Source organism: Zootoca vivipara, chromosome 1, assembly GCF_965207765.1.
Source record: "Zootoca vivipara chromosome 1, rZooViv2.hap1.1, whole genome shotgun sequence".
NCBI classification, from domain to species: Eukaryota; Metazoa; Chordata; class Lepidosauria; order Squamata; family Lacertidae; genus Zootoca; species Zootoca vivipara.
The window spans coordinates 1503273-1517491 of NC_142582.1; the positions used below are offsets into that span (position 1 = coordinate 1503273).

Consider the following 14219-nt stretch of genomic DNA (forward strand, 5'->3'; position numbering starts at 1 on the left):
TTAAGTCAATTTTTCATTTGGAAAATAGCTGTGTGGTTGTCTCCTCTTAATTTTGTGCCTTTTCAGGGGGATAATGGAGTAGTATCACTAAAGTGGAATGTGGTTTCTTTTATAGGACTGATGCTGCCAGATTTGATTTCGGCTAACCTTATTTCAGGCTACAACATAGTTGCCATTCCAGATTCTGTGAATGGATTGCAAGGTACCAGCAAGGTAAGAACCATCTCCACAGAGAGGCTGTAATTTATACTCCTACCAGGTTTAATGATTTATCGCCACAGGGAGAGTATTATTCTCAGTTGCATTTTAAAGCTGTAGGTTGGCAACTCAAAAACAAAGCAGAAACCAGTGTGCTGATTAGAGTGTCAAGACTACAGCCTGGGAGACCAGAGTTCAAATCCCCACTCGGCCATGAAGCTCACTGGATGACCTTGGGTCACTTTCTCTCAGTCTGACCCACCTCACAGGGCTGTTTACATGCCACGCTCAATGCAGGCAGGCTTTTCATCAGGCTACCTGATAAACCAGAGTCCCCATTGAAAGCCCCTGTAGATGCCTTCCAGCTCCCAGTCCTATCTCAGGCTTTTTCCATCACTGCAGAGATTTTGGGCAGTCCTCACAGGAGCAATTGGTTGTGAAGGATGGAGTACCATCTCTTAATACAATTGCATGGGCCTTTTCTATTATTCCATACTCAGTTGATCTTGTCTACTAGAACCTTGTTTAATAGGGAAGGTTGTCTAATATGAAAGGCATCAAGTCAGCATTGGGTTTTCACCTTGGTTTAGTAGATCATGGGAGTGGAAGCCTGTTTTTATTAAGTTTTTTTCAGCTTCATGTTCAGTTGTGTTGGGGGAAGGACTGGGTTTGAGGGCAGGACTGAAAGGGTGTATGTATCAACAGAACTGACTCCCTTAATGTGGTAACTAATTGATATGGATTTACACTTTATTGTCAACTAGTGAATTTGCCGTGTGTAATTCTGTCTACAGCTCTCTGAAGCTGTGCAGTGGCTGGTTGCTCAGTGCCCGAGCTCAGACAAGGTTCACTGCCAGACATTCATGCAGTATGTTGAAGACGGTGTTGACCGTGAGTTCAACAAGCACTTCTACCAAGACATGAAGGAGAGATCCCTTGCTGGCTTGCCCTCTCAGGATCCGAGTACCATAATAGAGCTGTACAATAGTGTGATACAGTTCCTGGCTGAAGTTGCCTCTTCAGAAGATCTCTGTGAACTCTCCTGGCCTGTACCTGAATTTGCAGAGCCCGGAGGCAGCAAAGTGCTTCCACATCTCCAGTGGAACACACCCAGCCATCTGGGCTGGCTGAAGAAAGCCCTGCTCTCCTTCCAGATCTCTCACATGGATCTCCCTCCTTTGGGCGGTAAGCACTCCTAACCAGGACTGTTGCCTAGGACAGTGGAACCTCTACTTACGAATTTAATCCGTTCCGAATGCACATTCGTAAGTAGAAACATTCGTAAGTTGAAACTATGTTTCCCATAGGAATGCATTGGGAATGGATTAAATTGTTCTGGGGCCTTAAAAAAGGCACTTAAAAGGCCAGCGGGAGGCCGGCAGTGGTGGGTGCAAGGGCCCGATCCGGCCCTATGGCCGGATCGGTAGCTGGGGGGGGGGGGCAGCGGGAGACCGGCGGCAGCGATTCGGCAGCTAGGGGGGGCGACGGGAGGCCGGCGGCAGCAATGGGCCCGATCCGGCCATAGGGCTGGACTGGCAGGTAGCGCGGGTGGCTGGCGGTGGCGGGCGCTCGTGGTGAGGGCCTGATCATAAGGGCGGTGGTGGTGAGGGCCTGATCATAAGTCGAAGAAATTCGTAAGCAGGCCCCCATTTTTCCCCTTCGTAATTTGAAAAATTTGTATGTCAAGTCGTTTGTATGTCGAGGTACCACTGTAGTAGTTTAGAGACTGCTGTGTAACACACAAATAACATGCTCTGAATTATAATTGTCTTGCTTATCACAAAAGAAAACGTATTAGAAAGAAAATGTTTCTCATCATGAGAGTCTTTAGGTTACTCCTTGGTTCCATCATGTTTTGCGTATTTTGTTGCATGTCTCTTTATTGTTCTGGAATTAAATTTTGAATTTGGAAGTAGCCATTTCCCAGATGTGTACACATGTGTGTTTGTGTGCATAAGGACACAACTATCTTTCTGTTATGCTCACTGACCTGGAAGATTTCTGTACCAGATCTTGATGCAAGAAGCTTTGGAACTCCCCCTATATTTTCTTGCTCTGCTTTGCAAAAATAGACCTAACATTTCAACAGATATTTCAACAAATGTTGACAGGACTCATTGGTTGAATCCTGGTTGTTATTTTTGTTGTTTCTGCTGTTGTAATTATTACTAATTGTGCTGCTGTGCCCTGATACTTTGGGGACAGAATGTTTCTGAATAGTTATCGGAAACCACAGGAGAGGAGAGGGGGAGGGGGAGGGGGGCGCTCTTGTGATCAGGTCCTGCTTGTTTCCCACCGTTGGCCACCGGGAGGACAGGATGCTAGACTAGATGGGCTATTGGCCTGATTTGGCAGGCGTCTCTTGCATGCTTATTTTGGCTCAGCTACCGGTAATACCAGAGCAAAATTGAGCTGTAACATTGGCCATAGTTCCTTTCTGTTATTGTTAGGCATAAACTTCAATGTATCTTCTCTTCCCTCCACCCACCAGCTCCCTGGCGCCCTGTTTGTGCCATGATTTTTCAGTATTTGTCCCAGACTACCAGTTCTCTTCAGACCCAGGAGATACTTCAGTCTCAGGTAGAGAATTTGCTGAGCAGAACGTATGACAAGTGGAAGAGTAGGGAATATGCCAGCTCAGAAAACAATGGCCCATCTGTGGAAGAGATCCCTTGGGATGGCATCTTGGCACTATGCATTAACCATAAATTGAGAGACTGGAAACCTCCACAAAAGCCAATAACACCAGGTAGTAAATGTCTTTGGACAATTTCTTGTTCTGTATTAAGTTGTGTTTAGCATATATTAACTTTGCCTCTCGCCCCAATAGTCTTTCCTATATCCCTTGCTAACAAACCTATTATGGCATAAGCTTTCATGGGTTACACTTCCTCGGATGCGTGAATGTTATCGTAACTTCTGGCCTATATACACATGGAGTGGGGTGTGTGTGTAGAAAGGTCAGGGGTGAATGAAATCTGGTAAAGTACAGTGCTAATTGCATACTTAGCTGTGATAATTCACAGAACAGTTCTTGATGTCTCGGCCATTCTGGCATTGGTAAACCAATTAACACATATAATGTTCAAAAAAATCCATTGCCTCCATTCAGTCCACAAGTTACACCTTTGTATTTAAAGGCAGTGATTTCATGTTGTAGTCTCGCCGTGAAGTTCCTTTGCTTCAAGTGGGCTACTTTAAGATCATTCACAGTGTCCTGGGAGGTTGAAATGTCCCCCCACTGACACTTGAATATTGCCATTTCTAAGGTCATTCCCTGTTTGCCTTGTACATTTAAAGCAGTATTGCACCATTCTAAACGGTCATGGTTTTCCCCTGGGAAACTGTAGTATATTGAAGGTGCTGAGCATTGTCAGTAGGCCTCTATTCCCCTCACAGAATTACAATTCCTAGAGTTCCCTGGGAAAATGGATTGGTAGTTAAACTGTTCTACGAATTGTAGCTTTATGAGGGGAATAGAGGCCTACTAACAACTCTCAGCACCTCCAATATACTACAGTTCCCAGGATTCTTTGGTGAAAACCATGACTCTTTAAAGTGGTATGATGCTGCTTTGAATACATAGTGCATATGGGGCTCAGTTTTATGTCCATTTATCCTTTTGCATAAAGACTGGACTGTTTGTCCTATGTAGAATGTGCTGTTGGTAGATGATACCATGTATCACATTGGAAGATGAGCAGGTGAATGAATACATACTGCCAGAGTCAATATGTGGTAAGAATTAACACCTGGGATTGCTACAACAACTGGTCTTTGTATGTCTCTGTTAGGTGGCCTGTTGCTGCTAGGTTGAGGGGCTCTCTGTAAGTGAGCAAGTGCAGCCTTCACACCCAATGAAGTGTCATTGTGCAGAAGAGACTGTAGATCATCTAAGCTGCATTTGAGTACCTACAGCTGCAATGTGTGGGAACAAGTGGCCTTCTGTCATTTCTCCTTCCAAATCTTTTACATTATTCCTTGGTACCAGTAATTTAATTACTGAATGAGTGTACTTATACTAAACACGTGGGCAGAAGGAAAAGGTAGCAGTTTTGTTCAAATGAACATTCAGTGTTTGCATTCTAGAAAGACTGAGGCAGTGTTCCTGATTTCACGATAACTTCTTTTGAATCTGGAAAATCTATGTTACTTTTGATTTCATGTGGGGGTTCTATGTGTCTTGCATCTAACAGAGGCAGTGAGCAAAGATGGACAGATATATGTATATTTTTCTGAGGAGCAATTGATAAAATTCACTCGTCCTGTTTCATGGGAAGAAGCCAGATTAAAAACTCAGAAAGAAGCCCAGCAAAGTGAAGGATGGTGAGATTGTCTAACTTTTCTTTGACTTTTAGCAGCCCTGCCCTCTTCCCTTTCCTTTTTTACACTTTCGCCTCTCACAGACTACCTCTGTTATTCTCTCCCATTAACTAACTAAGTTAAATGCTGGACTGAAGCCCAGTTTTGGAAATCAGTACTTGTGGCGATTATTTGAAGTTACTGCTTTTTGTTACCGCTATCTTCCCCTCTCCCTTCAGGCTTCCTCTGCAGTGCTTAGGATTTTTCATTACTGTAAATCAACAGGAATGTGTTTGAAACTTAGTGCTGCAAGAAACTGTGGTTCTGAGGTGCAGAGAAATTTTCAGAAGGTAGTTGGAAAGTATTTCCAGTACCTTTATATCATCAAATTGATCCATTTGATTAGATTTTGGGAAGGCTGTTAGAATAGCTGTATTTGGATGTAACACTGGTCATAAAGCTATGTTTGTTCATTGCAGGAGTTGCCAACCTTTATGGAGTTGTGGGCACATTTCAAATTTTGAGTGTTCTGGAGGTGCCAGGGACACTGCCATAGAGGAGGATGGCATAGCACAAAATGAGAGAGAACCCCAACAATGTTGGCTACTTAATCATAGTTTCTGCTAAGCCAATCTGTCTGTGTTTGTTGTCTCAGAGGAATAGATGAGTAGAGCAGGGAGTGTTCAAACCATAGGCACCGTGCTTGCTGATCAGAAGTTCGGCGGTTTGAGTCTTCGCGACGGGGTGAGCTCCTGTTGCTCAGTCCCAGCTCCTGCCAACCTAACAGTTTGAAAGCACGTCAAAGTGCAAGTAGATAAATAGGGGGAAGGTAAACGGCATTGGATCCTAAAAGATTATGCAGCTGAGATCGAAAAGCGCCCCCCCCCCCCAGTCGCATTTGCAATCATATTTTGAGCCAAAAGGCATGGTGGTAACCTCAGAGCTTTCAGATTGCAAGAGAAGCTAAGTAGGCAAAATTAACAAAGAATCACAGAATTGTAGAGTTAGAAGGGACCCTGAGTGTCATCCAGTCCAACCCCCTGCAATGCAGGAATCTCAGCTAAAGCATCCATGACAGGTGGGCATCAAACCTCTGCTTAAAAACCTCCAAGGAAGGAGAGTCCACCACCTTCTAAGGGAGGCTAAGTTTTTAAGCAGAGGTTGGATGGCCATCTCATGGATGCTTTCCTGCAGGGGGCTGGACTCTGTCACCCTCCGGGCAACTTTCAACTCTGCCATTCTATGCCTCTAAGAATGATCTGATAGCATTCTTGAAAGCAGCACTGAAGCCATCAGAGGATGGGGTAGACAAATAGGAAAAGTGGATATGGTGCAAACTGCTTGTGCAGACAAGAACCTCAGCACTGAACAGACAGGAAAATGAAAGAGTCTTTCGAAGCACATTGTGGATTTGCAGCTCTGGCTAGAATCTGAAAAAAAGAGATTGTAGAACTAGGAAGGTATGGGGAAGCTGTAGCCCATGGGCTAAACTTGGCCTGTCAGGATCCTAAGTTGACCTGCAAGACTGTTTTCCCCAAACCCACAGCCACTCAAGTTGCATTTGATGTAGAGTCAAGACATCGGGGTGTGGGGAAGGCAGAGATGGGGCTTCAAAGGAACCATCGGGAGCTTATAGTGAGCAGGGTTTGCTTCTACCATTCATCAGCTGATGGGAGGTGGGAAGGTATTCTGCTCCTGCAGCATTTTTCCAGCATCTGCTACATGAAGGAGAACTTCTCTGTGCAGTAGATGCCTGCAAAATGAGGGCTTCTTTCTCTCTCCCCTGTTCCCCCATCAGCTGATAGGAAGGAGAAAAAATGCTTTGCCAGCCCTATGCTCAGTGCTTCCCAAAATGTAGAGTTAGATTGAAAACTCCCTTTGCGCTGCAGTTCCCAAGCAGCTAATAGGCAACTGTCATTCAAGTGCTTGGGAACCCCATGTGAGGGATTTTGGCAGGACAACTCACCTGTCAATCATGCTGGCATAAGGATGTTATGTGGTTGACAGGTGGATTGTCCCACCCACATGTCAGAGTTGGCCCACAAGGATGGGGCAGATAAAATTGGTCCTCCAGAGCCAGAGGTTTCTCACCCCAACCTAAACTAATGAAGAATTGGACCATCTTCGCTGCAATGAAAGCTAAAGTATTTAGAGCTTTTGTTTTAAAGACAACTAAGTGGGGGAGAGGATAGTGTTTTATATAACTATGTACAATGTGGAAAAAACAGGTTTTTATCTGCTGTCATTATACTAGACATCGGTCATCTAGGGAAACTGGTTGACAGTAGATTCAGGAAAGTACTTCTTTACAGAAGTAAAGGTGAAAGGTAAAGGACCCCAGAATGGTTAAGTCCAGTCAAAGTCGCCTATGGGATGAGGCGTTCATCTCGCTTCAGGCCAAGGGAGCCAGTATTTGTCCACAGACAGCTTTCTGGGTCATGTGACCAGCATGACAAAACCGCTTCTGCTGCAACGGGACACCATGACAGAAGCCAGAGCGCACAGAAACACGGTCTACTTTCCCCCTGCAGCAGTACCTATTTATCTGCTTGTAGTGGTGTGCTTTCGAACTGCTATGTTGGCAGAAGCTGGGATAGAGCAAAGGGAGCTCACCACAGTAGTGCGGATTCAAACTGCTGACCTTCCAATCGGCAAGCCCAAGAGGCTCAGTGCTTTAGACCACAGCACCACCTGTGTCCCACTTTACATAAGATGTGCTTCATGTATTCATCTAAGATACACAGCTAAATGGAACTTATTACCACTGTTTTGGTCACTTGTGCAAATAGCATGCTGGGCTAGATGAAAACTTTGGTCTAGTTCCAATAGAGATGCTTTTATACTTACTGATATTTCATAATTCTGGTAAAAGCCAATAATTCCCTTTGCTTGATATTTTTCATTGCCTAGGTCCAAAATAAAAACTCAGTCTTTTGCTAAGCTATATTCTCATTCATTATCTCCAATGGAATATTGTGCCAGCCAGCAAACTGTGAACAACAAAGAACTAAGTATTTCCAGTGGAGGAGATCTAACACAGGCCATTTCAGAAGCAGATCATCTCCCTGAGTACCTGTCTGCCAAGTTGCAACAGGAGAAAACAGAGAGCAGGAGGTAATAGTTTTTCTCCTTTTTGTAAGTTGTGGGATCCCACAAGTTAACATGATGGTGCTGAGTAATAGTTCACAATGGTTAATCTCTGTAAGTGGCCCCAAAGCTTTGAGAAAACCGCTGTCATCCAGTCTCTTCCCCCACTCCCAACGCACAGAGGGTACCATGGTCTGTGGCTTGAGGTTTTTTAAGCCAGTTAGATGTACATGGTACGTAGCACAACTTGTGAATACAGGCAATATCATAATTGGGTGTTTTTCATTCTTGTAAGTGTTTCATTTTGGCACTGAGACATAAGTTTAGATATCCTGTTCTGCAGTGCTTTATTTTTTCAAGAAAAATAGGTGCTGGAACTCACCATGTAGTTGTTAAGTAAGTCGTCAGGCAACTTGGGGCAGCCCTGAACAGATACTGGTTTGTCAACAGCCGTGTTCACCTCCTGCAGAGATGCTAAAAACTATGGCAAGCTGTCTCCGTAGTTGGTTTGTTCCGATGCAGGTCAATCAAATGCTCCCTGCCTCCCTTGTTCTCTTAGGCTCAGGAGGGTGCCTGGGGCAGCTCGGAAGGGCCCTTGTGCAAATGTGCACGTGTGCAACTGTAGAAGCCTAGCTGGAAAGCTTAAAGGCCGCTGCCACTACACGGGAGATAGATTGAAGAAAAGGAAATAACAAGTTGGTACCATAGCCTGACCAATCATGGCTAGGAGCTAGATGGAGTCTTAGATCTAAAAAAGTATAGACTCTCACATGCTAGCCAGCTTCCATTTTGACTTGAAATGTTGGTTTGGGGCTTCTCAGAAGTATGTAAAGGTCAGAAGCAGGGTGGGGTGAGCATTGACCTGTTTTGGGGCAATGGGGCCCACTTGAGAGGTGCCAGAACTGCGTTCTGGTGCGCTCCAGTTGAAAAAAGCACTGCTCTCCTGTGAGTTGAAGGATGAGCTGCCTCCAGGATCCCAGGAACCTTGTGGTCTTATTGGAACCAGTATTGCAAGCTTCATGTACCTCTGGAGAGATGGGTAGGAAACTTAACTGGAAAATACAAGTACTGTATTTGTTTCCCCTGAAAATTTAAAATGTACCTTTACACTTATGAGAGAACAAAGAAGAAAATGTTTATTTATTTGCTCTTTCCTACCAACTCTTTGTTACTAAAAGTAATGATTGTACCACAATACATTACATCAGAGTTTTAAAACAGGAAACATTTAAAACCAGCAAATAAATAGTCAGAGTCTGGCTAGACAAGGAGGAATGGTGGGAGGCTGCAGCCGGGGAAACCCTAAGTGGCTCCAAGGCTCTGAACCAGGAGAGGTTGGTGGGATACAGAAGACAAGCCAAAGAAGAAGAAGAGGATTTGATATCCCGCTTTATCACTCCCCGAAGGAGTCTCATAGCGGCTAACATTCTCCTTTCCCTTCCTCCCCCACAACAAACACTCTGTGAGGTGAGTGGGGCTGAGAGACGTCAGAGAAGTGTGACTAGCCCAAGGTCACCCAGCAGCTGCATGCGGAGGAGCGGAGACGCAAACCCGGTTCCCCAGATTACAAATCTACTACTCTTAACCACTACACCACACTGGCTCTCACACAGGAAGAAGGGGGGAGCAGATGGGTTGGAGGCTGAGCAAGCAAGAGGTTTAAGTAGAGTGAGGCAACTGAGGAGGAGGAAGAGGCTGCAGCTGGGACAGATTCCCAGCCCCCCCCCCGCCATTTCCACTGTTTTCCCTCTCCATCCCCAAGAACGAGGAGGGTGTTACATGTAGCAGAATAAAAGGTACAGAGAGCCCCTCCTGGAAGGAAGTTGCGACTGTGGGGAAACCGGCCGGCTGGGGAGGAAGGGGGAGGCTCAGATCCTCAGTTCTGGCAGCTGCTTCATTGGGCTAGTTCTGCCCGTGGAGTTTCCTGCTGGGTTTTGTCTCTCTGAACAAAGAATCAACCTTACTGCTCATCTCTATGAGTTCCTGTGTTGAACCTCAGTGGAACAGAACAATAGGCAATGAATATGTATAGCAGGCGGTCAAGCTCGCCCAAAGTCCTGACTAGAAGCTGCGGCCAAAACCTAATAAGGGTGAGTGCCAGCCATTTTGAGGAGCGAGGGAATTCCACAATTAGGATGCCTCTGCCAATAATACCTTCTCCCATCTTGTGGCGGCATGTGGAATCCCTGGCTGACAGGAGAGCGTTGCGCACCAGTCTTCGCATGTACAGTGGTACCTCTACTTACGAATAACTCTACTTAAGAATGTTTCTACTTACGAACAGAGCTCCGTCCGCCATCTTGGATGAGGTTTAGATAGGATTTTTTCTACTTACGAATTTTTAGATAGGGTTGCTTCAACTTACGAATTTTTTCGACTTACGAATGTGCGTTCGGAAGGCATTAAATTCGTAAGTAAAGGTACCACTGTATCTAGATTCTGAGCTGTTAGTGGCTTTCTGCATCTGTTCAAACACCTTGAACTTGGCTCAACAGCATATAAGCAGCCAGTGGATAGAGTATGATCATTTACCCATTCTTTTTATCCTTTGCCTTTGTCGGCCTAGGTTTGAGGAGCAGCTGCAGCAGTTGTTAGTGAAAGACTCTGAGACATTCCAGGATTCTCGCTCTCTTCCTCTGTACCTTCCTGAAACTCTGGTGGCTGTGCCTCAGCTTATCCATCCCCAAGCCAAAACACCAGTGCTGAGAAGCCCAGAGGTAAACTCTAGAAAAATAGAATGGAATAAATATATATATAGGGTTGCTATATTTACATGAAGTATCTGTAACTGATTGAATTTATAATTTTGTGGGTGGGGGGTGGTTGGAGAGGAGGGGCTGGTATGTATGGGTGTCAAATATGCCTGATACTGGGCTTTGTGGTGATGGTGATTTAATTTTCTCTCACTTAGTACACTTAAGCTATAAAACTTGATTTATAAAAAACCTGATTACTATAATCAGTTTTCCCGGAAAGCCCACATGTTTTTGGGTTGGATCTAAACATAGTTGAACTTTAGTCACTTTGGAATCAATGGAACCTTTGTCATGACCAGTTTATCCCATTGATTCTGGTGAGATTTAGGTTCCACTAACTTGGGTTGCACCCAGTGAAGTTGGCCCATGCAGGGACTTCCCATTGTACAGGAGAGCTTCCTCTTCCTCTCTTTTCCCCATGTGCCACAGATAAAATCTGCTCCTGTTTGGGGGGGGGGCTGAGGAAAAGGGAGGGAAGGGTAGTTCTATTTTACAAGGGGAAGTCTTTGCACGAATGGGATGATTCATTAAATTCAGCCAAGTGTGTCTACCAGGTCACACTATCCCCACTGATGTGGCTCATTGTAGATCAGGGTGAGGGCCTTCCAGTTGTTGCTGGAGTGGAGCTGCCATCCCATTGGTTATGCTGGCTGGGGCTGCTGGGAGTCCAGCAACGGTGAAGAGCCACAAGCTTCCCACCCCCACTGTAGAATCATAGAGTTGGAAGAGACCACAAGGGCCATCCAGTCCAACCCCCTGCCAAGCAGGAAACACCATCAAAGCATTCCTGACAGATGGCTGTCAAGACTCCGCTTAAAGACCTCCAAAGAAGGAGTGTAAGCCATGGGTTCCATAAGGTTGTGCCACTTCTGGATAGGGGCAAGAGGGCAACCAGCCTCGCCTTTGAGATGGGATCAAACCTACAATTCTGCCTGCCTCTTGGAGACTTTTTTCCATCCCAGGAGAACTAGAGGCAGAACCACTCCTTGGAGGGGGCCCTTGAATGACCCTGATGCCTTCCTTGAACTTGAATTGCAACACCCCCTCCCCCAAAAAGTAGGCACCGCTGTACTGAGGGAACATCTAAGCAGGGTTTAAATTTATGGTTGTTTTCTATAGCCTTTTCGTGTCCCCAGCAATTTGCCGTGTCCTACAGCAACGTGTGTGAATGAATGTGGTTATTCTGGGCTGTTAGATTAAGTGCTTCTGGTCAGGGGGCAGGTTGGGTGGCCGCTAAACTGTTGGCTTTCTCAAAAAAATTACTGTATTGACAATTTTCTCTTTCGCTCTTCAGGCTGCAAGTTGGACAGAATTGAGAAACACAGATACCTCTGTGTCACAAAGATTTGCCTATTTGAAACAACTAATCAGGGCTAACAAAGAAGAAGAAATGACTTGTGAGCTCCACCTGTCAACATTGCTGGACATGATAGATGCTTGATCAGAGTTGACCCAAATGTGTGAGGCCAGAGAGCTCATAATGGATGATGAATACACATGATTAGCCTACAATTTCTGCGTAGAAAACAATGGAGGCTTCTGTGGATGAATAGTTATTTCCCTATCATAAGTACTTGTATATGTTTGCACAATAATGTTACATTTCCCTGAAGATGAATTGGTCCTTAGGTTTTGCATTTTAATTTTAATTTTGCTCTTTTCCTGTACCCACTTCCTTGGAGTAAGCCTCCTTAAACTTGGTTTAAGGAGAACACCTCCATTCTGTTGATTAAGCCAGCTGCTGGAGCCCACATAGACAAGAGTTGATTCTATGCATGGTGGGGAGAGAAAGAGGAGATTGCCTCGGATTCCATAATCAAATCTCAAATATTTGTTTGGGAACTGGTCTGATGCCTATGCCTAAGGCCCCATTCAAACACTGTGCTCCCACATGAATGGTTGCTGGTATTGGAGACAGGGCAGATGTGTGATTGGATGGGAAGATCAGGTCCTTGTTGCTCCTGCTCCCCACCCTGTGGAGGGGAGACCGTATTGACTCGTCTGTTCACTTCATCGACTTGGCTGCTCCTCTGAGAAAGTGGGACAACCCTTGATCTGTGTTATTTGCTCTGCATGGACAAAATGAATTGTGTGTACCTGGTGATGCACATGCATTCCTATGTGGAATCGACATCGATGGAGGAATTCCCATGTGTGGAGTTGCCTTAGTAAGATGACTGCCTTGTCATAAAGGAGGCTCAGATGGGAGGCTTACACAATAAGACGTTTTAGGGACTTCTGTTTTGGTGGATGCATTCAGAGGTGTGTTATCCGTGCTATTACAGATCTCCCTTGATAAAAACTAAAAGAAGTACTTGGTGTTCCAAAGGATAGGTTCCTGTGCATAGAGATCAATTTCAGCAGAAGCTCTCACCCAGAGGAAAAAGAACAGAACGGCTATGTTTCAGATTTACATGATTATCATAAATATGATGAAACCAGTGTGTGTCTAAAACAGAATGACCAAAGATGACTGGATGCCGTGTTGTTGTTTCCATTTTACGTCATGTAGCCCAAGGGCAGCTTGCTTTCACATGGCATTTAGGCACCAGAGTGCTGTGATAAAAATTCTCACCCAGGATGGTTTCAAGTCCACCTGTTTGCAGTGCCAACACAGGGTGCTGAAGCTCTCTCATGCATTTTTGGGATACTTACACTGCCATTTTCATTAAGGAAAGGAAACAAGTAAATTCTAAGGTGGAAAGCAGGTGTAAAAAATACTGTAGAACCCTGGAAAATTTTGCAGCACCTTGAGAGCACTAGACTGCTTCTGTTAAATTACCATGGACAATCTGGTTTGTGTATGTGTTTTAGAAATGGTCTGTCCTGCGTTTTGCTAGATTTTCATATTAGAAAAATAATTTCATGTCTTAGGTCTGTATCTCTATCAAGAAGAAGGCAATGACCTGGTAAAAAGATTCTTATATGCAGAGCTTGCAAAGGTGGCAAGTGCTTCCTTTCCCAAGAATCGGTAACTTCATATTCTGCATATTTATTTTAAATTTTGTGTTGCTTTTTGTTTTAAGTTGTGCTATTTTACAGCATCCTTTCTAGTTAAGTATAATGTGCGATTTTCATATGTACATTTATACCTGATGCTTTCTTTCCAATATTTCAAATATTATATTTAGGTTTAGGGTCTACTGTAGCTATTGTCTAATAAATAAAAACTATTCTGACACTTTTGAAGTGATGCTTAAAATTATTGCGTAGTGTCATCTATGCACATGGTGCTTTTCCAGGACGCCTGTTTGGCAGGTCCCTACCACAAGAGGCTTGCAATTAAAAAATATGTAGACAGAAGGAAAATCACAAAGGAAGTGGAGGAGATTGAGGCAGAGGTAAACAGAAATTATATGTGATTTTTTTTCAAATACAGGGACTTTGGCTCAGTGAAATATGGTACTTAGACTAAGAGGGAGGGTTCCAAAAGCTTCCTGGGGAAAGTAGTTTTCAGGAGGGCCTTGGAAGACTTGAAAGCACTCAAGGACTCTCTTGCCCTGTTACTCACTGCTAGATTAACAATGGCAAAGCACTGGAAGACATCCCATTTGAATCGGGTGGGCATAACAGAAACAAGAAATCTGGAAATTGAGAGCAATGAAGAAAGGAAAGCATTGTAGAGAAGCATTGTGCTGTTTAAAAAGAACTCACCGCCTCAATCACATGGCAGGCTATGGGGAAATGATTTTGGTCGCTGGCAAGTGCAAGAGATCTCCCCCACCCCCCAAAGAACAGAAGCAACTCGGGGCGCACCGGCTCTTCTGCGTTTCCAACGCAAACGGTGCAGCAGCTGCGCCTAGTTCTCTGCCTGCCTTTTCTCCAGCTGTTGCTGCTTCCGCTTTGCCTCGCCTCTCCTGGCCCCGCCCACCCGCG

General features: G+C 44.8%; 1 protein-coding gene and 1 long non-coding RNA gene across 4 annotated transcripts in view; one reads left to right on the top strand and one right to left on the bottom strand.

Moving 5' to 3' along the window:
* Positions 1–13524, top strand: part of MCM3AP (minichromosome maintenance complex component 3 associated protein) — a 52581-nt gene extending 39057 nt beyond the window's left edge. For all 3 annotated transcript variants that reach the window (XM_060282468.2, XM_035139645.3, XM_035139661.3), the window contains exons 23-29: positions 116–213; positions 993–1383; positions 2690–2947; positions 4395–4524; positions 7411–7614; positions 10154–10304; positions 11638–13524. In XM_060282468.2, coding sequence (XP_060138451.1) covers positions 116–213; positions 993–1383; positions 2690–2947; positions 4395–4524; positions 7411–7614; positions 10154–10304; positions 11638–11784 — 1379 coding nt within the window. In that variant the 3' untranslated portion in view covers positions 11785–13524. The remainder of the gene's footprint in view (positions 1–115; positions 214–992; positions 1384–2689; positions 2948–4394; positions 4525–7410; positions 7615–10153; positions 10305–11637) is intronic.
* On the bottom strand, positions 10111–14167 carry LOC148687447 (uncharacterized). Its single transcript, XR_015951591.1, has 2 exons — positions 13998–14167; positions 10111–10311 (listed from the first exon to the last, which is right to left on the bottom strand). It is a non-coding gene; the product is annotated as an uncharacterized LOC148687447 (long non-coding RNA).
* Positions 14168–14219: the final 52 nt, after the last annotated feature.